The sequence below is a fragment of the Pantherophis guttatus genome, chromosome 2 (genome assembly GCF_059756535.1).
Source record: "Pantherophis guttatus breed Tessera chromosome 2, ASM5975653v1, whole genome shotgun sequence".
In the NCBI taxonomy this organism is placed as follows: Eukaryota; Metazoa; Chordata; class Lepidosauria; order Squamata; family Colubridae; genus Pantherophis; species Pantherophis guttatus.
This window is the reverse complement of record NC_142064.1, coordinates 214,274,222-214,301,906: the sequence shown is the minus strand read 5'-3', so window position 1 is coordinate 214,301,906 and position 27,685 is coordinate 214,274,222. Positions and strand designations below refer to the sequence as shown.

Sequence of the window (27,685 nt, the reverse complement as noted above, 5' to 3'; positions counted from 1 at the left end):
TACAAAAGGTATTTGCAAGTTCACTTAAATGTAGAGTCACGAGAGAAAGCAGCCTTTAGTACATCCACCTAATCATAGAGCAAGTTGAAGATGTATGTGGCTTTAGGATTCCAAACAGTGCTTAATAGTTTTCTCAAGTATCAGAACATATTGCAATATCTGAAATACAGTTTTTTCCCCTAAGAATTCTTGAATGATCTCTAGGATGTTGCATAGCTAGGATGAATGCACTTTGCAACGGTAAAAAAAATAAGTCAGTATTTTTAAAATGTAGTTCTGATGAACAATCTTCATATTACAGAACTTTTATTTTTTACTACCATGACATCTTAATTTTGACATATTTTGGGATATTTTAATGATGTAATTGCATATTTCAAAGGATGTGAAATATTATAATTCATTGAATTGAAAACTGTTTTGATTAAACCAACTCTAAAATTGGAAATTCAATAAATTCCAGCTTTATTGTTCTTCCTTAAAACATTTATATTATATGTATATTAGAATATAGCATTTTATCTGTAGCATGTTACCACTTTCTTGGAGACATTCATACTACATACTTCCATACTTCATACTCATACTCCATACTTCATTGCCATTAATATTACTATTATTAAGCAACAGTAATATTCAGATGCTTTTTATGACATTAATTGCAGGCGAAGAACAAATAGCGTAACTGTATTATTTGCATATAAAAATAGTTTTGTATTACAAAATATTTTATTTAACATTCTGAGGTTTCAGAATCACACTGGAATATGATCGTACACATGAAAAAGCATATGGTGAAAGGTTCCTGGTATTAATAAAGTTGTGTTCAAGATGAAGATGTTCTAACTGCGAATCTTCATAGTCTTCTTCCTCGTCACTGTCATCATTTTCCTCCTCATTATTTAACCTGGATCTACAAATTCGCTCTGGATGGACAGCTCTGTAAAACCATACCAGGATTAGTGAAACAAGGGTAATTGTTATATTTTGTTAATAGATCTCATCAATTTCTTCCAGATCATTTTCAAGCTAGAAACTTTGATGGACAGTTGAAAAACCTAGCTGGAAAGTGCCTTACTCTGACTAATTGACATGTTCCTTACATAGCAGTCCAAAAATGACAAATCAGTCATTTAGTTACATACCTGGTCAGCAAGGAAGTGTTCCCTTGCCGTATCAGGTAGCTCCCTAATCCTGATTGCAAAAGTGCTTAATCTCATAGCAGTACATTCTCACTGATTAAATGTATAAATAATTAAATGTTAAGTTTTAGATGGTTAAGGAAAAATTAGATTGAAGACTCTGCCATGTAAATATGTTGTTTATAATGAAATGCAAAGGTGAATCTTTCTAGCCAGGCTAAAACAAGACCCTTTTAATTAAGCAATATGCTTGGAGGATATCAAAATATAGTATATTGGGGAACTTTCTATATGTTTTTGCTATTGTTATGTTGCCCATCAGCTGTAGTGAAATAACTTGATTGCTGTTACCTCTTTACTGGGTTGACATTTAGCATGCTCAACTCTTGCTTTTAATGTTTGCTTAAAGAAAGCAGTTAAAAGGCCAAACATGCTGAAATCTGAATAAACATTACAGGACACAATTTTCTATTACGGGCTGTCAAACTCACGGCCCAAGGACCAGATGCATCATGCGCTGGCCACGCCCAGTTTAGCGAAGGGGGGGAAGTCGTGATATACATCATGTGAGAACGCCATGACAACACAAGTTTGACACCCCAGTTCTACTACATAAAAAGCTAAAAACTACCTTGATTTGAACTTGATTCCTAATTGCTACAAAGATCCATCTAGATTATGTCCTGCAATGTTTATTCAGATTTGGGTATGTTTGGCCTTCTAACTCCTTTCTTTAAAAGTAGTTTTGAGGTATTTTCGATGTATTTGGAAATTTTTTCATTTTTTTTTTACATGTTCAAATGATTAATCTGTCTTTGCTGGCAATCAAATTCCATCCCAGCAATTTTTTTTCTGGAAGAAGATAAACACTTTTAAACAAATCCGGCATCCTTTTCTGGTTATTTTGGTAACAATATTTTCCCACTAAAATTATCAATACTTTCTAACTGACTACTCACCTTTTGTCCTATTAAAAAGAACTTGCTTGAGTGCCTACTATATAATTATCTTTCAACCTGGGGCCACTACCAGCCACGTCCACACCAGTGGGTGAGCGCGCACACGCAGCTCTACTTGTGGAAGCACATGCTTGCATCGCTCGCGCAAGTAAAGCTGCATGCGCCACTTGTGTGGAATCATCCCCCCTCCCCTCCAAGATGAAAAAGTTCAAGACTGCTGCTATACAGCAACTCTTCTCCCCATCTCCCACACACTATATTATATTACCTGATTTTGTTGTTGTTGAGCCTTAGAAAATTTAATGTTTTCAGTTCTGCAATTCCAAGTGGCACAGATTTCAACTGGTTATGATCTAAAAACATTTCTCTGAGAGAGTGGTATGCTCCATAGAATGACACAAGATCTATTCCATTATCATCAAGTTTGTTAAATGAAAGATAGAGATATTCCAACCCTGGTTTCATATGTCCAAATACAAATCCTGGAATTCTGTCAATTTGGTTCCCTACAAGTACAAGATGTACTAATGACTTCGGCAAATAGGAAGGAACCTGATACAACTTATTGTAAGAAAGATCAATAGATTCCAAGTTCCTGGATAAAGACAAAAATGCACAAAAATTCAAAAGAGCAAGATAACAGACATTTTAAAGCAAAAGGTAGCAATATTGAAGCACTCAATCTCATCTATTCCCACTGTGTAGCTCTAGGGCAATGATGGCGAACCTTTTCGGCACTGAGTGCCCAAACCAGAATGCGCATGTGCACCGGAGCGCCTGAAACCGGAAGACCAGCTGGCAGGTGCGCATGTTCCCTCCTGGCCAGCTGGTATTTGGGTTTCTGGCGCTCCGGTGCACACGAAGACCAGCAGGCCGGCGCGCATGCACACATTGGAAACCAGAAGAGCAGCTGGTAACGGCGCATGTGCCCACAGAAAGGGCTCTACATGCCACCTCTGGCACATGTGCCATAGGTTTGCCATCACGGCTCTAAGGTATAATTTGGTTGTTTTTTTGCCATAATATGACGGGCAGATAGGTTTGTCTGATTTACTGACTGCAACTGTAGCTTAGTATGTTATCTGAATGAGGAGATACAGTTTGATTTTTCTGTTATTTCTTTTTTATTTTTACCCATGTTTCTAATAAATTCCCATTAATTTAAGGAAAGAATAGTTTTTTTTTAAAAAAAGAAAAAAGCAAACAAGCTATAATTATTGTGCAAGATTAAGATCTGATTAATGTATAATAGCAAATAAAAATTTTTGACTCCAAGTTTTGTTGCACAAGCCATTGCGGCTTAGATTGTACATGATAGTAAACCAAATGGGAGAGTTCAATACTATTAAGTCAAAAAAAGAGCAAAATATATGATTCATTGTCATTGAAGAACAAGGGTTAATTGATTTGTTTCTGTTTTGTTAAAGAAATTTGGTTAGTAAAATGTGTGGCCTCAATAATGTTTTTAATGTTCTTTGGTTGACACTAACGGATACTGCAAATGCTTACAGCAGATGTTTGTGTACCACTCTCCCACCCAGCCTTGTTGAAGGCTATTAGGCAGTTATGAATGAAGTAATATGGAAAAAAGAAGTCAGTAGAACTTTAGGACAGCTATAGCCATCTAGGCAGTAGGCCCTGGATAATGACCAATGAACTTTCAGATTAAAATTTATGTAGAAAGTAGGAGTATGTTTGAACCTTCCCCTGCCTTTTAGTTTATCCAAGGAAAGGATAATAGCTGATTACCAGGCAAAAAATTGTTTGTGCCCTAATGAAAAGCTTATATGTACTCTTCACAGACAAAGAATATAGTGACCCAAAGTGTTTCCTCGGGATATAAATTGGTAGCACATTTAGGAGAGTTTAGTTCTAGAAATTCCCCATGACATATAGTCAAGAATGGAGTTTTAGGGGTTATTTGCATTTTGTTGCATTTTTCCACCTTCCAGAAAGAAAATAAGCATGCAGCTTTTTAACCTTAAAAAAAAAAAAACTACCTACAGTACATTGTTGAAGCTGTCAGGAATAACAGGGACTCTACCTCAAAGTGGGGCTAGGGTAATTATTTCATGCCTCAAAAATCTGCAAATTTGCACTTCTGCAACAGATTCCGCACTACTTAATATAGAGATAGGACTATAAACAGAAATGCCAGCTAGCCATTTGTTTTTAATTAACATCTCAACTCCCTAAAGAAAAAAAAAATTGTACCACCTACTCTTTTCTCATTACAGTTCTCGAATTATTCATAACAATTTCCAGTATTTGGGGACTGGCAGATTCAAAGCTACATAAGGGGGAAAAAATAACCATGGAAGTATTTATAGGCCCAGTTGCCTTCTTTTCCTCCTCCAGTTATTTCATGAAAACTCTGCTAAAGTAATATAATGTAACTTCACTATATTGATTCAGTTTTTAAACTAAAGAATAGGGATGAGGGTTTTTTTTCCCTTTTTTGACATTTAGGAGGAAGATGCTTCAAATACTTACTTTTGTTTTAATTAAATTGAACATATATGTTTAGTTGGCAAAGTTCAACAATAATAAGGATTGAATAGTGTTTTAATTCTACTTTTTTTAAATATGTTTTTTCAGAGTTCTCTAGAATGTTTCATTCATGTAATGGTCAGTTTTACCCTTCTCTAAAACTTACTACAATATGAAAGAAAAATCAGGCCCTTCCTTTAAGTTATACATAGAAACATTCCTTTCTTTCATTATCTCAGGGAGGAAAAGTTCTTTTACTGGATTATTTGAAAATGTCTGATCAAGACCATTCACCTTTCATATCTTGTTAGTTCATGACAAAGGGAAAAGAGTGAGAGAATTTGCTGCTGACATTTATATTTTAAAACCCAGTGAAAAATAGTCTGGACCTTCTTCTACTACTTATGGTATATATCAATATATATCGGAGCAGGCACTGAAGATTATTTTCATCCTCTACTGAGACCATGCAGGAAACAGAAACAAATGCATCTTTTTCTGTTTGTCTGTTCCAAAACTTATTTCAAACTGAGAAAGCCTTATTGGCTTCTTCTTATACTGTACCACAGAAGGAAAACAAACAGCTTACAAATAATTATGAACTCCAATACAGTTGTAGAAAATTTGCCTTCTATTCAGCTCAACTTATTTTAATGTTCTTTGTTTTTACATTAGAAAAATATTGCTAGTAATTTGTACTTACTCATGATTGATCCATGCCAATGGGGCTATTCTGCTTTCTTCTAATTTATTGTGTCTTAGAACAATGATGTTTAGGTTTTTGGTATGATTAAAGCATATTTCTGAAATTTCTTCTATCTGGTTGTTATCAAGGTATAGTTCCTACTTAAACAAATGGTAGAAAAAAGAAACACATGGAATCATGGTTTGGTATATTAAAACTTAAAATAGATCTTTGAAATCTATTACTTATGATTTGAAACTGATTTCATAGAGCTGCTATGCTATTTTTATACAAAGAGATGTAAGTGATGTAAGTTGTAACTGAAAGAAGAAGAAACACAGTAACTATTTCCTTCAGATATTATGAAGGAATACACTTCATAATTTCTACACTTATGTGCCAAGTGGTTTAAGAATTTAATTGATTATTACTAATGTATAACTATCTCCTGAACAAATATTTAAATTTTACAAAATAAAGGACATTAATAATTTTAAAAATTATTTTACCTCAATAGAATGGGGCAGGCCTTGTGGAATAGTCCTAAACTGATTTCGCCCAAGCCGCAGATATGACAAGCTCTTCAAAGGCTGAAAAGCGAAAGGGCTGACATTTGATTCACTAAGTTTGTTGCTCTCTAATTCCAGTATTAGCAACTTTTTTAAACCTTTAGAAATAAAAAAACAGTTAAAATAACATTAAATAAAGTATTAATGTATTATCTATTATCCATAGCTAAGAGTAGAATTTTAGGCTAATAAATAATCAGGACACATGTACACACAAACACATTTCTGTCAGCAACTATCCAGATTACATACATACATACATACATACATACATACATACATACATACATACATACATATCCCACTGAATGATTTGAGAAATAAGTACAGAATGCAGTACTGCAGGCTAACTCACTGCTGACTGTCAGAAGTTTGATTCTGAACAGCTCAAGGTTGACTCAGTCTTCCAACCTTCTGAGGTTGGTCAGACAGAAAACATGACTAGAGAACTAATTCTACTTTATTGTAAGGCTACATTAGAAGAATCTGCATTAGACTTGCAGATTCTTCTAATGTAGCCTTACAATAAAGTAGAACTCTATCTGGGTTACCTGGGACGGCTAATGGGCATATAAGGAATGCAGTAGGAATTAAAACTGTCAAATGACAGTTCCTAGTTTTCAATATAAGGCTAAATTCAGTAGTTAACTGTTAGTTATATTCTGATCGGTACTGGTAGTTTTAATAAGATCTTATATGGTAGATACTCAGATTTAAATGTTGCATTGAAGAAAACTTATTTTGGATCTAAATATACATTCCCTCCTGTCTATTTAATAGATAATAGGTAGGTAGAGATAGCTACTGTAGCTAGTTAGATAGAGAGCTAGGCAGACAAATAGATAGTCCATGATGTTCTCTGAGCTTGGCTGTTTGCTTGCAGAGGTTTAATTATCCAAGTAAGTAACATCATCCATGAGAGTGAATGTGGGGTTTGTTTCCTTTTGATATAGCTTGTCCTGATGGTGTTGATGGGGATATAGGTATTTCTCCCTGGTAGTTCCCTGATTAGTTTTCTGTTTAATTGTTTGTCTAGGGTTAATCTCTCCTGATGTTTATTTGGTACACACAGAGATAAACCACACCCACACACGATTCAAGAGAGAATGTAAAAAGCTAAGAATAAAACAAAAACTCCAGATAAACTGTCAAACAGAAAATACTCTGATCAAGAGAAATCAACATGCCCACCAACATTGCAGGGGAAGCTACTGTATAGAAACTGGGAACAAACCACATGTTGTTAGCACTGATATATTGCCTAGTTGATAATGAAATGTCTGCAAGCAAAACAACCAAGCTCAAAGAGCACCAGGGACTCCCTTGTAAGTATTAGTTGCCAGAGATACAGTAGCTATTTTGGGGAATCCCACTTTGAGCACAAGTATGCTATAAAATGTAGGTGCATTTCCCATATCCCACAATGTTCCCTGCTCTCCTAGGAATTCATGGATAGGAAAAATGCCTCCTAACAATGACTTTCATGATGTCTATCATGATGTGGAAAGTCTGATTCATCTTATAATTCTCAGTTTGTAGCACTCTTATAATTTTTGATGAGGACAACACATAACTCTGTGTCATAGGAATGAAAGAAGTAATTGTTACTTCTAAGTGAAAAAAAGTAAGCTCTTCCCCAGAAAATCAAAGATCTCAGTTTTGTTTGCATGAAGTTAAAACTCATCACGATAAGGATGTCAGGTAACATTTTAAAATACCTTGAAAGCTCTCTTCATTAATTACATGGATTTCATTTTCATTTATTTTAAGTTCTTCCAAAGATGGTGGCAAACCATGTGGAATACTAACTAGTGTATTTCCATCCATATATAAACGTTGCAGATTCTTCAAGTTCTGCATTAAAAGAAAATACAAAATACTTTGTAAACCTCTGTTTTATTCATCTACACTAGTTAAATTATGGTCCAAAGAACATGTGTGGTGTGTGGTACTGCTACAGCTCTTTGGAGACAGTAGATTCAATGGTCAAAGAACCTTTGCCAACACATGCTAAAATAAAACACAGCAACATAATAATTTTAAATAATTTAAATTTAAATTGAACAATGTATGAAACTCTGGAAATTTGAAATAGTGATTTAAAAATGTGTGAAATAAAACAAAATATAAAAGTGGGGTATTAGTATCATACAACATTGACGGAAAATTATCACAGCAAAACAAAATTATTAAAAGACAGAATATGGGAAATTTGGGAGGAAATTCAAACATTGGGTGGTAAGTAGATTCTCATATGTTTTGAAATGAATAAACACAATAGTTAGGGAAGTATGTGTACACTTGAGCCGCTACCACATTTTTGAAAGTTGTGTGCCTTTTCCTTCTACCTAGGGCTGAAAGTAAATTGGCCAAAGTCACTCTGCTGACTTTAGGCGCAAGGCAAGCCTAGAACTCACTGATCTCTGGTTTCTAGCCTGCTGTCTTAACCACTGCTACAAAGTGGCTGTCACTGGAAAATTATTGTGAGTAATATCCAGTTTAGTTTGGACCCAGGATACTCCCAATCAATCCTATATCCAAACCAGAGCAAATACACTCAGTACTCAGTACAGCTACCAAAAGCCATAGCCGGATATTTATTTATTAAACATCAGCAAACATTAACAAAGTATTTGGCAAAAAGCAGACAATAGCGGGGAGAGATATGAACAGCGAGTGACGATTCACTTTATCTGTATTACTGTCTCTGCCTCTTACTTCTATCAAAATAGTGAAGAAGAACTTTCCAGGGCCACTGGAAACAATATTGGTATAATTACTATGAACAGATCCAAAGAGCTTTGGTTTATTCCAGCTTTTATGAATATAGTAGGGACAGAATAGTGATAGAAAGTAGGACCCCAAGTGACCTGCTCTCTCTTCTTCACATGAAAGGAACAGTCTGGCACAGAAGTATGATGTATCAAACATTTCCTTTTGCATCAGTTCTGTGCGTGGCATTCTGTACTGTAGTGGATCATACTGGTTTCATGTACTGACTCCCAGGGCTTCTCCCAGCCTGAGGAAGTAGGCTCTGAGCAACTGATTGGTGAGCACAGCTGCCATCGTTGCATCAGTTGGGCCATACTTCAGTTGTACCTACCCCTTTTCTTGTATGTCCTTCACAGTTCAATATCTATGTATTTCTTTTTGGGGTTGGAGTGCTTTTTGTCTACAATTCTCATACATCCCATGTTGTCCTCAAATAACATGATTGGGGTTGTTGTTGTTGTTTTATTTTGAAGTCTAGCAATAGTTTGTATGGCCACATGTATTCCCTGCATGCTTTTTTTCACAGCACAATATTCAGCTTCTGCAGATGTTAGAGCTGCTGTTCTTTGTTTCTTGCTGCAGCAGGCAATTAATACACTCCATTCAAATAAAAATGTATCCTGTAGTTGATTTCCAGTCAAAGTTTATTTCCCGACTCACAGATTTAAAGTCCATTGTTCCTTTTAAGTATCTCCCATATCATTTTATTGATGTCCAGCCCGCCTATGTTTTCTTATTGATCTTTCTACATAGCAATTGCAATTTCATTGTCTGTAACGGATTTATTCATAGATGCAACATATGCTTTCCCAAGGGTTCCTGCTCTGCTTATTACTTGCCAACTCGTTCTGGTTTTGTTTCGTGGTTTTGTATCTAACTTCCATTGATGTCCTTGACTTTTGTTTAACTGAGACCTAGAAACATTATTAACTTCATTTTTTGGTTTTGGTAGATCAGGTGCCCTCTAATTTTTTTTTAATGCTTCAATTCCAGGAATAAGCCTAGTATCTTCAAAATGTTTTACTTCCACTTCTTTATTTAAATTATGAACTTCAAGCTGTCTCTTTTGTCCTCTGCTCCTACAATTAAATAGTCATAATACAGGATTGTTTGTATGTCTTTCATATTTAACACTGTATGTAAGACTGGTTCAGGATTTCCCATTTAAAGCTCATATTTTACCATATTTGATTTAGTTTTTTAGATCATGTTTTGTTTTATTTTTTGATTAAAAGATAGATTCAAATATATTTTGAGTAATATTTTGAATGTTTCATAATAATTTTTCCACCCTTTGTTTTGATTGACATGGGCATAAATATCTGAAAAAAATAATTTTCGATGGTTGACTGAGATTTGCCTTTACCTAGTCATCGTATTTTGTCCTTCTCGTAAGGACAAACATTCAACTGAATTGCTAAGCCCTTATTCTTTATTTTCCTAATAATCCATTCATTTCTTATCAAATCTGGTAAAAATTATTAATATGCATGCATCCTATTACTCTTTTTGCTTTAGGCTGCATAAGCTCTGAAAATTAGCTTCCTTGTGCTTTCCATTAATATTATTTAATGTCCTTTTTACAAACTATAAAGTCCATTTTAAGCATCATTTTGCAACTACAATGCATAAAAATACACAGATTTATATAATTTACATTCAATTCAGGTACATTATATAATTCTTGAAAAATAACCCTTCTTTCATTATAATTTATTAGGCATTTCATTTTAAGATTGTTTTTCCACACACATCCATTTGATAAATTAACTTTTCTTTTGTAAGATTATTCAAGATATTCAACTTGAACATATAATTGAACATAAATTCAGAATCCTATCCTCTTGAAATACTTTAAAGAAAGCATTTATTTGCTAACATAAATATTCTTTCTTCGTTGTTTTGCAGTTCCTGTGAGGCTTGATTTTTCATTTAAGATGTTTGATTTCATTATCTTTCTACTGCCTGGGTCTTAGCTTCTGTGAAGTCCGTATTGTCTTTTAATATGTCTCTTTCTGTTACAGTAATGACAGACTATATTTCTCCCTTTTATCTTGTTCAGATAATTCCTTTCAGTTGCATAATTCAGCAGCCTAGAACTAAGGAGAAATTTCCTGACAGTTAGAACAATTAATCAGTTGAACAACTTGCCTCCAGAAGTTGTGAATTCTCCAACACTGGAAGTTTTTAAGAAGATATAGGACAATTATTTGTCTGAAATGGCATAGGGTTTCCTGCCTGAGCAGAGGGTTGGACTAGAAGACCTCCAAGGTCCCTTCCAACTCTGTTATTCTGTTCTGTCCTGTTCTATTCATATGGATAGACTTCCAGTTTAATAATTACATTCCCAAAGGAAATTTATCATGAAGTTTGATTAACAGTACTATTTTGTTTTTTTTAGTAATTTATTAAAACATCAGAAAGATTCACATTAGTTTGGTGTAGTCTCTTCTGAACAGAGACCTATTCCAACACGTTCCATTCAACTTTCACGTCCTGATAATTTCAGGTTTACATATTTCTTGAACATTCTTGAACCTATTGTTCATTCCTGAGTATGTATATGTTTGTCAAAATTCTCCCTTTCTGAAGCACAATTTTGAATCAATTTACAGATCATCACTTTCCATCTCAGTTTGATTTCAGACTTAAGTATCCATCTGTTCTCCTGGCTTGGGCTTCTGGACATGATATCTCCAAAGAGCTCAGCTTTTCAAATAATGTTTCCATCTTCCAGCTCCAGCAGTGTATTTTTTCTCATCTTCAAGCATGAGATGATCTAATTTTGATGTCACTGCCATTTCCAAAACTTTATGGTACTGAGGGCATGAAAAAAACACTCTTCTAGTAGGATGTTTTAAATCCTAATAAATACTGCATTGTGTAGCATTTGAGGGCTGATTAAGCTTGACTAAGCACTTGGAAATAAATTAGGATGTTTGGTAACTGGGGTGCTCCTGGCTCTAGGATTTAGCTATAACTCCCTGCTGCACCCACACCATTTTTCTTGGAAAATTACTGGAAATAATTTCCAGTGCAACACAGCACACTCCCAGCCATTTCTTATAGCCAATTAGAGCAAGCACACGTCACTTAATACAGGTAGCAAAAATATAGCTTGATATTTATTTATTAAACATCAGCAGACATCAAGTGAATTGACAAAAGGCAAGCAAAAGCAAAGAGAGACATGAATAATAGGCAAAAGTTTTATCTCTCCATATAACTATAGGAAGGAAACAATATTAGAAATAATACTGCGGTAATTAGCATGTAAAATTCCAAAGAGAGTGACTTTTGATTATTCCAGTTTTAATACTTTTATGTACATAACAATAGCATAGGACCTAGTTATCTTCGAGACCGCCTTCTGCCACCAACGACCTCCCATCGACCCGTGTGCTCCCACAGAGAGGGCCTCCTCGGGGTGCCATCAGCCAAGCAATGCAGACTGGTGACCCCAGGGGGAGGGCCTTCTCTGTGGGGGCTCCCACCCTCTGGAATCAACTGCCCCCAGAGATAAGGAGAATCCAAGACCTTCGTGCCTTCCGCCGTTCCCTTAAAACTTTCCTTTTTCAACAAGCCAGGCTGGCCTAACAAATCCTTTTAAATGATTTTAAATTTGTTTGTCTTTTTAAATTTTGGGCCAAATTGAGATATTTCCTTTTAATCTGTTCTTAATCTATGTATTATGTATTTACGTGTTTTTACTTGGCTGTACACCGCCCTGAGTCCCTAGGGAGAAGGGCGGTATATAAATCTAAAGTAAAATAAAAAAATAAATAAAATAATAGAGATAGAAAATAGTGCACTAGGTGATCTCTCTTCTATTTTGCACTTTGGATGAAACGATCACATGGTAGGAGTGATGTATCCAATGCACAGAATAGTACTATTCTGACATCAGTTAGAGCAACTGTTAAAATGGAAGCGATTGTTATATTGAGCTGGATCTTATTCCTATGTCAGAAAGTGGAATAAAGAACTAGGACATTTTCTCTCAAGGTGTAATCCTCTTGGAATTCATGATAGCCAAGAAAACAAAAAACATGTAATCTGATGTTTACCTTAAGGATTACAAAAGTCTTCAGGAAAATTATATAGAATTTTATGACTGAAACTTTTAAAGTAAAAAGGCATGGATGAAAGAATATGCAATCTATTCTTTCATAAGAATAGCAAAATATTCTTATGCCAAAGCAAAATACTGCACTATTTAGAGCACAAGGACATTTTGATATTCTTGCTTTTTAAAAATTGTAACGTTGCAAATTGGAGACATTTTGGTGTAGTTGTTAAGACATCAGGCTAGAAACCAGGAGACTTACTTTAGGACTAAAGTAGGGGTGAAATACTTCCGGTTCGGGCAAACCGGTAGCAATAAGAACTACAGTTCGGGTGAATAGTAATAGTAATTTTAAAAAGCTACTGTTTCCTCCGAACCGGTATTTCCTACGATCAGCTGTGGCGCGGGGTTTAGCTTTGCTAGAAAGCAACAAATCCTGCTTTCTAGCAAAGCTAAACTGCGCTGCACAGCTGATTCCCCCCCCCCGACTGTTCTACTTACCTTCCCAAGCCTCCTTTTGGTGCGTACTGCGCGTGCACACAGCCCACACCAAAAGGAGGCTTGGGAAGGTAAGTAGAACAACGGGGGGAATCAGCTATGCAGCGCAGCTTAGCTTTGCTAGAAAGCAGGATTTGCTGCTTTCTAGCAAAGCTAAATCACGCGCCATAGCTGATTCCCCCGCTTCTACTTACCTTCCCAAGCCTCCTTTTGGTGCGCATTGTGCATACGTGGCCAGTGAACCGGTAGCAAACTGGTTCGGATTTCAACACTGGCCTAAAGCCAGCTGGGTGACTTTGGGCCAGTCAGTCTCTCTCAGTTCTGGGAAGGGGACAATGACAAATCACTTCTAAATCTTGCCAAGAAAACTGCAGGGACCTATCCATGCAGTCACCAAGAGTCCACACTGAGTTGAGGGTACCAAAAAGAAATGTTGCAAATTACGATCCATTAAATTATTTCAGTGCAAGTATGTTTATATAATATGAATAATATTATAAACATGCTATTATTTAAAATACTTAAACTATTGAAAATAAAAAGAGGAAAGTAAAATGATGCCAGTGTTGCAAGAAATAAAATTATTTAACTTTTCATCCAAAGTTGAGAATAACGTTTGTTTGTGTATGTGTGTGGTTGTCTGTGATTATATAGATTTTTCTTACTTTAAATGCTTGTGGACCAATGCCAGATGATGTGATTTTATTTTTACGAAGATCAATTCTCTCCAAATTAGGTATCCCATTGAAAGCTCCATCTGGAATTTCAGTGATGTCATTCCCTAGGGAAAAGGAAGAAAAAAGTTAAGAATGTTATCTCTAATTGTTGACCATTTCTTTTTTTAAATTTACAGTATAGGTACCTGTAACCAAACACAGGAGAAGACAGTAATATTTTTTTATGCTAGAAATGGTGTTTAGTAAGGATTTATATGGTATCTGCATTAAACAGCAAACAGGAAATAAAAATGATCTCTCCTCCTTCCTTTCCCAATTTTCATAATGGAAAATTGCAGCTCCAGAAAGCATGACTGTTTAATCAAGTACAACATTGGAAAACTGATGAATGAGTAGGAGATTACTTTCTCAAGATCTTTCTCAGTGCTTGTCTGCTACAGTACATACAGTACAAAGGAGATGACTTTTCAACTCTCTTCAGAGAAAGCCTATTTTAAAATAATAATTATGCCTCTGCAGCAGTGGTGGGATTCAACATTTTTTACTACCAGTTCTGTGGGCGTGGCTTGGTGGGTGTGGCAGGGGAAGGATACTGCAAAATCTCCATTCTCACACCACTCCAGGGAAGAGTTACTGTAAAATCTCCATTCCCACCTCACCCCACTCCAGGGGAAGGGAAGGATGCTGTAAAATCTCCATTCCCTCCCCGCCCCACTAATCTGCTTTCCAACTCCGTGTCCAGCAGAGGTGGGTTTCAGCAGGTTCTGACTAGTTCTGGAGAACCGGTAGCGGAAATTTTGAGTAGTTCGGAGAACCAGTAGTAAAAATTCTGACTGGCCCCGCCCCCATCTATTCTCTGCCTCCCAGGTCCCAGCTGATGAGGAAATGGATTTTGCAGTAACCTTCCCCTGGATTAGGGAGGGAATAGAGATTTTACAGTATCCTTCCTGTGGAGTGGGGTGGGAATGGAGATTTTACAGTATCCTTCCCTTGCCACGCCCACCAAGCCACACCCACCAAACCATGCCATGCCCAGCAAGCCACACCCACAGAACTGGTAGTAAAAAATTTTGAAACCCACCACTGGTGTGCAGGGCAACAAAAGAAGACCTAGCCGATCAGCTGGGACTCAATCAGCAGGGACTCAGGAGGCAGCGAATAGATGGGGGAGGGGGGCAGTCAGAGGTTTGCCGGTTCTCCGAACTACTCAAAATTTCCCCTACCGATTCTCCAGAACCGGTCAGAACTGGCTGAATACCACCTCTGCTCTGCAGTGAGTGAAGTAAAAGTAAAAGCGCATCAGGAACAGAATAAATAAGAAGCAACTTACTCTATTTATATTGTCATAATTATAACAATGCCTTTGAACAGAGTTCTGAGTTTTATTTGGATGAACACTTTTAAAATATTTTCAATGTATTAAAAAAAAAAAATCCTCACCGTCAAGCTCTATGCTAGTAAGCTCTTCATCTCTGATTACGGGTATATGGGTGAGTTTGGCATTAATACAGCTTACTGTATTTTCTAAGACAGAGCATCCAGTTGGCAAAGGAGGAATCTCAGTAGAAGGCTCAGGAATTGGGAAAAGTGGGGGCATTCTGAACACATCTCCACGCAATATGTCTTCTTCCTCCTCTTCACTTTCTTCCTTCTCTTGTTCATTTTCTTCTTGCTCTTGCTCTTGCTCTTCCTCCTTTTCTTGTTCTTGCTCTTGTTTTTTAATTTCTTTCTCAAGTCTTAGCTCCTCTTCTTCATAAACTCTTCTTTTTTCTTCCTCTGATCTGGTTTCCACCTCCTCTTCCCTTTGATCATTGATATGTTCATGTTTTCTTCTTAGTTTGTGGCTTTTTATTCTCCTCTTTTTCATCTTTCTTTTATTTTTTATATGAATATTCTTTTCAAGTGTTCCTTCCTTCTTTTGCATTGGATCTTGTGTCTGCATGACTGGTTCACTCGGATTAGTTGGCACAGGAGAATCACCAGAAACTTCAGCTGTGTCACCTTGAGAAATTGTACTTAATTCTGAATATAAGCAAAAAAAAAAGAGAAAGAGTTAATGCTAATTTAACACAAGATCATAATGCCATTTTATAATAAATGTCAATAAAGATGTACTTGCAGATATACAGTACCTATAATTAATGTGCCTGAAAGTGCATACAAAATCAATATTGCATGCAAACAATATTATACACAAGATCAGAAATATTAGAAGTTTAATTGGACTAATTTGTTATTTTCTGTGGTTTTATGGGTATCCAATTTTATTGGATGTACTTATATCTGTCTCTACTTATATTGAGAGAGAGAGTAGAGGGAATATGTGAACCAGATATTTAGTTAAATATTAAAGTCCTAATTTTTTAGTCTTATTAGCATTAGTTGCTAATTATTTACCTTATTCATAAATATTTCATGCAAAGAAAATTTATAGATTGGATACTAGTATAAATTTTCATAAAAATTCCAAGTTCATAAGTTTTTAATTTTTCTGAACAGGTGTAATATGTTAAGATACAATCAAGATATGCAAAACATAATGATTTTAAAGGGTTCTGACTCAAAAGCCACTAATAAGATTACTCTAAAACATGTATATTTTATTAATTCTATTTAAAAATTGAAACAAGACATTAAATAAAACTTTCAAACTGTGTTGTTTCAAATGTTCTGGCTATTCTGAGTGCTTTGTCATTGGGTTGCTTTAAAAAAAAATCAATTGGTTATATCCCTGCTGCTCTTGATTTGAGGGATGGGCTAATAGGGTAATAAATATTCAGAGGAAAGCAGCTGTAAAAACACCTGGCTGAACAAGAAATCTACTCACAGTAGCTGCACGACTGGTAAATTTTTTTATAAAATTATTTGCTATGGATGTCGAGTTCATGTGAGAAAATAGCCTGGATGTACATTGAGCAAAATAAACATGTGCATTATTGTCTTTCATAAAACAGCTTTTACCAAAATTGTTACCATGTCTTTGTTAATACAAAAATACTGGTGCAATGTTGTTAAGATTAGTTTATTGAGCTCTTAATTTTGAGCTTCAAGCTACATTTAAAACATTAAGGCTCTGTGCTGATTTCAGCCTTAATTAAGGTTTGGATTAGACTGAATATGTGTATAGTTTTGTGCCCTGTTGTAAAATTTCCAAAATGCCAAGATGAAATATTTGCTTTGAGATTGGCAATAAATCAGCTCTACTTTCTTTTCTCCTATCAACTTTATGCTGAAGTTTTATTGGCTCAGATCCAAGGGCACATGGTTGCTTTGTCAAGTGAGCTTTTCAGAAACTTTTGCCTGTCACGTGTGATTTGGTATATTGGTATATAGAGATGGCATGCTGCGAAGAGGGGGTTGAGGGGTTTTTTATTTAAATTTTTAAAGAAAATTTTAAGGGGACCCGGGAGGAAGGGAGGGGGTTGTGAAAGTGGACCTGGGGGGGGGTCCAGATAGCTACTGAGCGGGGTGACAGGCTGATTGGCTGCAGCAGAGGGGTCAGGAAAGAAAATTTATCCGGGGAGCAGGGGGATAACAAGAAGGGCAATATAATTGAAATAATGAGTGGGAGGGGCAGGTATGACGGGCGCAGGGGACCATATCATGTGCCGGGGGTGCGCATACGCTGTTTATGAGCAATTGCGCACTCCGGTCCCCAGTGCGCGCCTCGTGGCCTGGGTTGTGCAGAGTCTCAGGCCCAGGGTCCACGGCTGATGTTATGTAATGCCAGGTCGGTTGTCAATAAAGCCCCCCTCATCTGTGATCTTATATTGGAGGGGGGTGCGGACCTGGCAGGTATTAGGGAGACCTGGTTGGGCCAAGAGGGGGGGTCGCCCTCATTGAAATGTGCCCACCAGGTTTTCGTGCATTTCATCAGCCAAGGGCCCAGGGGAGGGGTGGGGGAGTGGCGGTGATTATTAGGGAGAGTCTTTGTCCGAGGGAGACCACTGTTCCTCAGATAGCCGGATGTGAGTCCCTCTTTGTGAAGTGGGGCCGTGGGGTGCAGATGGGTTTGCTGACTGCGTACCTGGCTCCCTGCCACGTGGCAGCGACCCTACCTGAGCTACTCAACGTCATCGCCGGGGTGGCAGTGGATACCCCCAGACTTGTTGTCATGGGGGATTTCAACCTTCCATCCGCGGGTAAGACGTCAGAGGTGGCTCGGGAGTTCATGGCTTCCATGACGGCCATGGACCTGACCCAGTTAGTTCAAGGCCCCACTCACATAGGAGGACACACTCTGGACTTGATTTTCATCTCTGGTCAGTGGTTGAATGATCTTGGTAGAGGGGACTTAGACATTAAACCCTTGTCATGGACAGATCATTCGCTCCTTCACTTGGACTTTCCTACCGCTTCCCCCTGCCGCAGGGAGACGGAACCGACTAAATGGTTCCGTCCCAGGCGCCTGATGGATCCAGAAAGGTTCCTGACGGAGCTTGGGCCGTTTCCTGAGACTCTGACACACGACTCGACTGAAGAGCTGGTGGCCGCCTGGGAGAGTGCGGCCGCCGGAGCTTTGGATCGTGTCGTGCCTTTGCGGCCTCTGACCCGATGCCGATCTCAATTGGCTCCTTGGTTCTCTGAGGAGCTGAGAGAGATGAAGCGTTGGAAAAGACGCCTAGAGAGCATTTGGAGGACTAGTCATTCTGATTCCGACCGGACACAGGTAAGGTCTTATATCAAGACCTACCTAGTGGCGATAAAAGCGGCAAAATCTAACCATTTTTCCACTCTTATCGCATCTGCAGAGAACCGCCCAGCCGCCCTGTTTAGGGTGACCCACTCCCTTCTTCGGGGGGGAGTGCGGGAGGATCCCTTGCAGGGTCGAGCTGAGGATTTTGTGCAATTCCTGCACGATAAAGTTGCTCGGATTCGGGAGGGCTTGGACTCCGACTGGGTGAGTCCGGGGGAGGAGACGAGGGTAGGTCTTGAGAATATTATCTGGGAGGAGTTTGATCCTGTGGCTCCCGAGGATGTGGACAGGGTTCTGGGTAGGATTAGTGCCGCCACATGTTTATTGGACCCGTGTCCCTCCTGGTTGGTACTGGCCTCCCGGGAAGTTACACGAGGCTGGCTCCAGGGGATTATAACTGCTTCTCTGAGTGAGGGTGCCTTTCCCGCCGCCTTGAAAGAGGCGGTGGTGAGGCCCCTCCTCAAGAAGCCTTCCCTGGACCCGGCTGAATTAGTTAACTATCGTCCGGCTTTTATTTAATGGCTATCAGATGTGAACTTAGAAGGTGATTTGGGACAAAAGAATAAGGATGCTATCATTACCACTGCAGCAAATGCAAATGCCACTAAACTGTTCTTAAGTGCTGAATTTGAGGCTGATCAATATCTTAAGCGATAGTATACTATGAACTATTAGTATGCTATAGTATTGTATACTATGAACACTATACTTACGTGTACTATACGTTGATATTTTGGGATGTCAAATATGTATACCCTAGAGCAATTATATTCCATTCAGAATATGTTCTTCTGAATGATTTTTTAAAATATTATTATTGGTATGATTAAATACTATTTTCACAAATTCCAATTTCCAAACTAATGTTTCAGTTGCATTCAAGGGTCAGTGAATTATTTTTCTTTTCATTCGCTTGTAGCTTTTGATTATAATTGAAGACATATGCTGAAATATACTTGTGTGCATATTATGTTCAAATATATAAGAAATTAATATACCCTGAAATGTACAGGTACCCTTCAACTTACAGTCATAATTGGAATTGGAATGTCCATTGCTAAGCAGGGCAGCACCCAATTTTACAATCTTTTTTATTGTTAAGTGAATTACCACGGCAATTAAGTAGGGCACAAAGTCATTAAGTAAATTTGGCTTTCCCCATTAACTTTGTCAGAAACTAGGGAGGAAGATCACAAATGTTTATCATGTGACCTGGAAGCGCTGCAACCATTGTTAATATATGCCAGTTGCCAAGTGCCAAAATTTTGATCAGGTGATGATCATGGGAATCAATGATGGGTTGCCCCCGGTTCAGACCAGTTCGCAAGAACCAGTACTAAAACTGGCAGGAGGCCCCGCCCACCACCCTGGATGTCATCATCAGTGATCTGCGCATGCACAGAAGCTTCTGCGCATGCACAGAAGCAAGGCACGCACACGAGCGAAGCAAGCGCATGATCCCATTGCGAACCGGTAATAAAAGTAAGTAGAACCCACCCCTGATGGGAATGTTGTAATGATTGTAAATGCAAGGACTGGTTGTAAGTGTAAAGACTAGACTTTTTTGCTATCATCCTAACCTTGAACAGTCACTAAATGAATGTTTTAGTCAAGGACTTCCTGTGTGTCATATGCATATAACACTTAATGTATATAAGAAATTAGTATACTGTACCACTCTCCAGACACACAGGGCAACACTCCCCTTCAGGTTTTGTAGATTTGGGACATGTCAAAGGGTTGCATGAGGTTTCGTCACAGTACACCTCTCCTTTTGAACAGAGGCATGTAACGCAGTGTTTAGGAGACCACACAGCTTTATCAAACATAATCATTCCATTAGCAAAGCATCGTCCTTCTTTTCCTAAGAAATGGAAGCCAAAAACAGGTTTTATTATACAAATATATAAAATAATTATAAAGTGTACTGATTTTCACTACCAGCTTTATCTAAATTTTGATGTATATGGCAATCTATTATTGTCAGACAGATAGATAGTGGTGATGAAACAGGATATTATCCCACGTGAGAAGTTGATAAGTTGATGTAACAATTAGATTGCCAGATTAGATCTGCAGAAACTAGATTCAAACTCATTTCAAAGAATTCTCATAACTAATTTATAAGAGAAGATAATACAACTCAATACCTTTCGGTCATTGATTGATGCCTTACTTATGGTATGCTCATTACAAATATAAATATTTATTGTACCACACCTGGAATATAATGTTAGGAAAGGAAGATGTAAAAATCTTGTAGAAAGTATTTAACATCTTCTAAAATATATGTTCATCCTAATAAAATGTAATATATTTAACTGAACTTTTGGTTGTAAAGCTAGAGATAGGTAGGTTCTTTTCCAATGTGATCTTCACTTGCAATCACTCTAAATACTAGACTAAAAATACCTTATGGATGAAATCCTTGGCAGATACCTCAATGCTTTCAGCTTCAGAAATATGATGTAGTTTCAGTACTGAGTTCCAACTTATTTGAGTTTAGTGGTTTTAGTTCCACCTTTGGGTAAAATTCCAGATAAAAAGAAACAATCAAGGGGAAAATGAGGAAACTACATATATTACTTCAGATGATTCCTGAGGGAGATCAAAAATACTTCATATAGAAGATATGGTATGTATGCTAGTATACTTCAGCATATGAAAATAAATGTTCCCAAATGAACAGCTTTAGAAAGACTATTAAAAATGGTCTGCAATAATACTTCTGTGTGTTCTAATTGCCCTTTTATTAAAATAAACTGCTTTATATACCTACCTTTTCTATGTAATTCCACATTGAGATCATTTATTTAATTTATTGTGTGCCCCTTGAAACAGGAATAATTGATTTGGAATATATATATGTGGTTTATAGATTAGTTTCGGATGTTTTCTAAAATAACTATTTGCCATGAAAAAGTTTCTCAACCAAGCTAACTATGATACTGTATAATTTCTAGAATTATCAGAATGAAATAAATCACAGACATCTTCCAATAGTAAATACTTATCAATTTATAATACAATCATATTATAACAGTTTATATAAAAAAGGTTTGGAATTAGATGCTAAATGCTAACATGTTCAGAAGATTGTTCTGCATAGTACAGTATGAATGTTTACTACAATGAAGTCAATGAAAGCCATGATTTCACCTTTACTTAAATTCATGTATTATATTAATGAAACTATACTTATTTATTCCAAATATTTTTGTGCCATGCTTTTAGTGTACACGGCTAAGCCAAATCGTTGCTACCACATACATTTTAGTTTTGAATATCTTGGAGAAATAGATACAGAGTTTTATATAATTGTATATCTTTAGTGATAGAATGCAGAGCATTGAAATATCAAGGGTATTTTATTCTCCCCATGTGCCAGTACCACCCAGATGTGTTTCACAGGGCTGTGGAACCTTCTAGAAGTGTTTTGTAAGGTACAATGGGCTGTACTAAGAAAACTAGCATTTTAAGGGCTACAATTGAGATATCTGCTAATGTAATATTGGACTTAGCTTTGAAATCATCATATTAGCATAGAGAGACTTAACATATTGTGGATTCAAGTATTTCATCCTAGGAAACTGCATAGACACTGTTTATGTTCTGATTTATATAAGGCCTTTTCAATTGAAAACACCACTAATATAAATATTTGAATCTCTCATTTGGAATACTCAGCTGTGATTTTTTACAACAGTCTGTTTCTAATGTCTTGATCCAGATCAACTGAAATTGATAGAAATAATATGCTTTCCATCGCTTTTGAGGCAAGTAGGTCAACATAATTGACAGGATGGTTGTTTCAGACCATTCAAATTATGAATTAGCTTTGGAACATACATTCACAAAATCAGTTTGCACATCCACTGAGAGTGCAAATGTCAGTTATATGAATTGTTCACTCACTAGGATGACTTCAGTTCTAAACGTTTATCATCTAAATAATGCTGACTTACTGATTTATCAAATTCCATGTACTCTGATAATAAAGTTGTTAGACTACTAATACTTGTGCACTGTTACCTGCTTTGGGGAGAAAAATCACCTGATTGTTATGATGTTCTACAATATTTTAAAGATGTGTATTAATTAACTATACATTTTAACTGTAAGAGCCTTGGTGGTGCAGCAGACTAAAGTGCTGTTAAGTAGCATTTAGCTGCCAGCTGCTGCAATTCCTGCGAGTTCAAATCTCACCAGGCTCAAGGTTGACTCAGCTTTCCATCCTTCCGAGGTAGGTAAAATGAAGACCCGGATTGTGGCTGACTTTGTATAAAAAAGAACACCGCTTGGGGGGGCCGAAAGCCCTACTAAGCAGGTATATACAAAAGTATGAAGGCTATTGCTTAACGTATTGTAAGCCGCCCTGAGTCTCCGGAGAAGGGTGGCATATAAATCAAACCAATAACAACAACAACAACAACAACTTGACCTGGTAGTAGAAAATCACTTGGCCTACACATTAGCCTGTCAGTATTTTTGATTTAATCACACTTGTGGAGCATGGTGGCTTGAGTGGTTGGAATGCTGGGCAGGAGGTTAGCAAGCCTGCGTTCGAGACCCAAGAGCTGCCATGGTGGTTGAGCATTTATCCTTCAGTCCAGCTCCTACCAGGGCATGAAAAGAGCCCCCAATGGGCTAATCCTTTCAACACAGAAGTACCTTGGTGCTTCTGACATGAGTGCAATAAAAAAATTGTTTAAATTGTTATGTTATTGAGATATTATATTGTGAATCAACACAGTATGAGTTGGGAGGTCATAAAATAAACAATAAAATCTATTTCTACACATTAGGTGAAGAGCACCAAAACCACTATTAGATTTTTGTTATTTGTCTACAGTGAATGAAAATCATACATGATGCCCAAGATTAAGCAAGAAGAATTCATCTATTTCGAATAGTTTTATTTTTTACATGGATGATTTATAAATATTTAAAAAATAACTTTTTCCTGCTTACCTGGCAAAATATTATAATTGGATTCTTGGCCATCCAATTGGGTAAGAGAGTTAAACACTCCAGTAATATCTCCATCAATATTAGTAAGTGGGATGCTCATTAGTGGAACGCTAGAGATTGGAGGTCTAATTTGTGACTGCTTATTTAAACTGTGATTTCTTAAGGGGATCTTTCGTAGTCTTCTATAGATTATTCTTCGCCTTGCTCTTCCGGGCATTCCATTGGGTTTATTCTGGGCAAGAGCAACGAACAAATAAACAAGCAGAAGATAGTAGACTAGGACTGCTTTTTGCATTGTTCTCTGAGTGCTGCATAAAAAAGAAGGAAAATGTCATTTGAAGATAAAAAAGAGATTAGAATTAAAAATGAAAAGTGCATTATTATTTTTATTAAGGTCCTTATTAAGTAGAGAGTCTAAGGCAAGATCAGTGACTATTTGTTTTATTTACAAATTATATATGGGTGAGAATCTTCTGTAGATAAAGCAATGTTCTTTGGAAGCAAATACATGATAGCAGTGTTCCACTATCTAAGGGGCTGCCACAAAGAAGAGGGGGGTCAACCTATTCTCCACCTGAAGGCAGGACAAGAAGCAATAGAGGGAAATTAATGAAGGAGACAAACAATTAAAACTAAGGAAAGTTAGAACAATTAATCAGTGGAATGACTTGCTTCCAGACGTTGCAGATGCTCCAACACTGGAGGTTTTTAAGAAGAGATTGGACAACAATTTGTCTGAAATGGTTTGGGTTTCCTGCTTGATCAGAGGGTTGGACTAGAAGACCCACAAGGTCCCTTCCAACTCTGTTATTTTGTTGTTCTGTTATATTTGGACAGGGATGAATCTCATTTTTGCACTGCAGATCTATGGAAAGACAAGAGTCCAGATTCAAACTGAAGTTTGACCTAGATGTGAGCCAGCTGCTCTGAACCATTTAATCTGATGAGATTAATGAAATATTGTTGCAAGTTTATTCTTTGTGAATGTCACATTGTCATCTACAAAGACAAGTTCTTTGGCTTCATTTTATAAACAATTTTTGTGTGTGAAGAAGGCTCTTAGTTTAGACTACATGTTGCAAATTATAAATTACATAAGACTATTAATACTCTGTTTATCACTTTAAAGTAAAGCTGGGTAACAGTACAGCAGTGGTAATTATGCTATATATTAAAAATGGCTAGCAAATGTTTTCTTGAGGGCAAAAGTTGGTAGTTTTTATTCTTACCAACCCAAGGAAAAGCTGAAAAGTAATTATGTAAAAGAATTTGGGATTCTGTCTCTCTGCCTATCGGCAGGATAATTCTCCAAATTCAGAACACAGCAAAATCAGCAAGCTGGATCAGGCTGTGGGAGTAGAGAAAATAAATTCAGAAAATTTCCTCTAATGTATCCCTATGGGAAAGGAAATTAGGCAATCAGCTGGTATGTTGCTTATTCCACCCTTCCCCCTTAATAATGTGACCCAGACAAGCTCATATGGAGCCCTTCCCACGCCTTCCTGTGTACCCATACATGCACAATATGAGAGGAGAGTGAAATACACACACATAGAGGCTACACATACGGTATATATACCCACTCTGATTAGTCCTTGGGAGAAATAGTGCATATACATACAAACACAGAGAATTGCAACATGTTTCATTACACAGAAGAGTACAGACACAGCCTATGTCCTTTGCTAGTAAAGAAGATAGAAGTCAAGACACCATGCTATATATACTTTGTCTTGGTTTATGATTTCCAACAAAGGCATGTTTATTGATCCCTTCTTGGATTTAAAAGCCTAAAAAATTTATAGGGTAGGCGCCTTTTATGGTGTTTAGTCTAAGGCTTACCTTCTGTATAAGGTATGAGAAGGACAAGTTCCCCACAAATGCTGCCCATCATATACTCCTGATGAAAGCTATGAGCATGGCAATAGCAGTTACTATTTCTGCATCATGAAAAGTATTGTCTGGATCTACTGAATCAGCCTTTATGTTCAAGAAAGAGGGATGGGGGCCAATAAAGGGTGGATATACATTGTACAAGAGGCTGCTTCCTCTTGGACTGCATTAAGGAAGTAACATCTGGCAGAGCCGGACTGTACGAATATATTCTGCATATTGCATATGCCACACACTAAAAGTGATATGAGAGAGGAATAGTCTATTTTCCCAGGTAATTGCATTATGTTTACAGTTTGTTCTATGAGAAAAGGGCAAGGGAAATTATCAATTTATTCAGATAACCTGTCATTTCAAACTACTCTGTTAAATCCATATTGTAATGGACTACTCTCCAAAAAGTAAAAAGAGAATTTTTCCAAATGCATTTGGGAAAAAGAAGTTGATTTTTAACACAATGTTATTTTTATTGATTATCCCATGCCATTGAAATTCATAGCTATGAACATAGCCTTAAAAAGTATTGTTAAGGAATTGTTAAGACGTTAGCATTTTTCATAAAACTTCGTGGCTAATGCTTTTTATTACTTCTATGCCAATGTAAAAATAATTGGTTTTATTCATATCAGTTAAGCTTCATGAAATTAAATACAATAAACTTTCTGCAAATACATTTTACATTTGTTCTCTAATGCGCATGCGCACACACACACACACACACACACACACACAAATATTTTGATAGTTAATCTCCCATATTTTAAGTAGTAATTTAATAGGTAGATGTAATACATTACCTGGTAATCTAATCTAATAGTAGATTCTGTTTGCCATTTAAACTCCAACTGCAGAAAAGAAAAACAGAAGAATCTGCTCTATTTCAGAGAAAAGAGGCAGTTAAGAAGGAAACATATTAGATGCCTCCTTAAATAATTCCTTTCCTTGAAGAGAAGGCACGGCTCTGTCCTGGTGTGTGCAGAAATTCAGCTACTTCAGCTATAAAATCTTCCTTTCAAGAAAATGAAAAGCAGCACAATACTTTTGGTCCTTAGGCTGTCAAGGCACAAACGGGAGTTCTTTTTACCCAAGATACTTTCAGAACCAAAATAAACAGGATTACTTTAAAAAACAAACAAACAGGCATTTGCAAGACAGTTTCATTTGTTCTGTTTATTTTCCACAAATTTAGTCTGTGTAAGTTCATTGTTTGTTAGAAATTGTATGCTTCTTTGTATTTGAAAGAAAACTTTCAAAAGCCACATTTTTCTTCAAGATAGAATTTAATGGCAATTCTTCTGAATAAGAGCTTTCTACCTCCTCTCCCCTTCTGCCTGATGTTTTCAGTAGCTAACAGACTTTTGGGCTGATTTCAAAAAAAGAAATTATGAAAGAAAAGAAAATGTCTGATTCATTTTTATTTGATTATTTATACATTCAATTCTAACTGAGTACTGAAATAATATACTGTACTCAGATAGTTTTGAGGATGAGGCCATGGTTTGGTAGCCAAAAAGAAAATGTGTATTACTACTCATTTCCTTTTTGTCTCAGGGGTTTTATTCCTTCATTCTTTGGCTTGTGCTTCCTTCTTTATATCTACTAGTTTTCTGAAGGAGGGAGTGTGCTATCAATCTACCATCTGTCCATCCATCCATCCTAAAACTGAAAACACTTGGTTTGAAGCTACATCATTCAATGAATTTTAAGAATTGTACAAAACTTGAAAAGCAATGACATCTTAGGTGTACTGTTATTACCCCAAATCTTATGCAAGTTAGACTATGCTTTATTTGGCCAGGGGGTGTTTGATATGTGCATTCATGTTTGACTAACAATCCTGAGCAGACTTAACATTCAAGTGTTAAACAAAATTGCATGTACCAAATATAGTCTGGAAAGTAGCGTTAGAGAAACATTAAAAACTGAATTAAAGGATCACAAGGAATCAAAATGAACCTTAGGTGAATTACTTGTGCCAAATTAGTTGGAAGATATTTGGTGCATGAATATGATAGTTGGATGGAGAAACTGACCTTCAAAGAAATAATGAGTACTATATGTCCTCCCAGTTATATGGCAGCAGCAGAAGGATCTTGAGAGAGATTTGGAATATCTAGGGGAAGAATACATCTGAGATTAGCTTGAAGTCTAAGATTGAGACTATCTTCTATCAGAAAATCAGGGTTAGGAATCATTTGAGGCCAGCGTGAACTAATAATGACAGGATTGAGAAGATAATCAAACCTCTTTTAAAACCTATCTTCTTT

General features: G+C 36.8%; 2 protein-coding genes across 6 annotated transcripts in view; one reads left to right on the top strand and one right to left on the bottom strand.

Moving 5' to 3' along the window:
• Positions 1 to 27,685, top strand: part of CENPP (centromere protein P) — a 155,363-nt gene that overhangs the window by 91,418 nt on the left and 36,260 nt on the right. The window lies entirely within an intron of this gene.
• On the bottom strand, positions 449 to 26,819 carry ECM2 (extracellular matrix protein 2). Of its 4 annotated transcripts, none has more exons than XM_034438598.3 (10): positions 26,216 to 26,819; positions 23,526 to 23,833; positions 20,230 to 20,418; positions 15,299 to 15,880; positions 13,847 to 13,962; positions 7,564 to 7,699; positions 5,786 to 5,943; positions 5,295 to 5,434; positions 2,370 to 2,696; positions 449 to 940 (listed from the first exon to the last, which is right to left on the bottom strand). In XM_034438598.3, exons 2-10 carry the CDS (start codon positions 23,818 to 23,820, stop codon positions 730 to 732), a joined length of 2,154 nt encoding a protein of 717 aa, XP_034294489.1. In that variant the 5' UTR covers positions 23,821 to 23,833; positions 26,216 to 26,819; the 3' UTR covers positions 449 to 729. The 4 variants fall into 4 exon arrangements, with proteins under 4 accessions (XP_034294489.1, XP_087743898.1, XP_034294497.1 ...); XM_087887772.1 differs by having other exon boundaries at positions 20,230 to 21,075; positions 26,216 to 26,373; XM_034438606.3 differs by lacking the exon at positions 26,216 to 26,819 and adding an exon at positions 25,368 to 25,525.

Excerpts from the sequence above, each read along its gene's own strand:
- ECM2 (XM_034438598.3), bottom strand. The coding sequence starts at position 23,820 with ATGCAAAAAGCAGTCCTAGTCTACTATCTTCTGCTTGTTTATTTGTTC. Across the intron at positions 13,963-15,298 it reads TACTAGCATAGAGCTTGACG|GGAATGACATCACTGAAATT; the intron begins GTGAGGATTTTT and ends CCTTTTCCCTAG. Across the intron at positions 5,435-5,785 it reads GCCTGCCCCATTCTATTGAG|GAACTATACCTTGATAACAA; the intron begins GTAAAATAATTT and ends TTGTTTAAGTAG.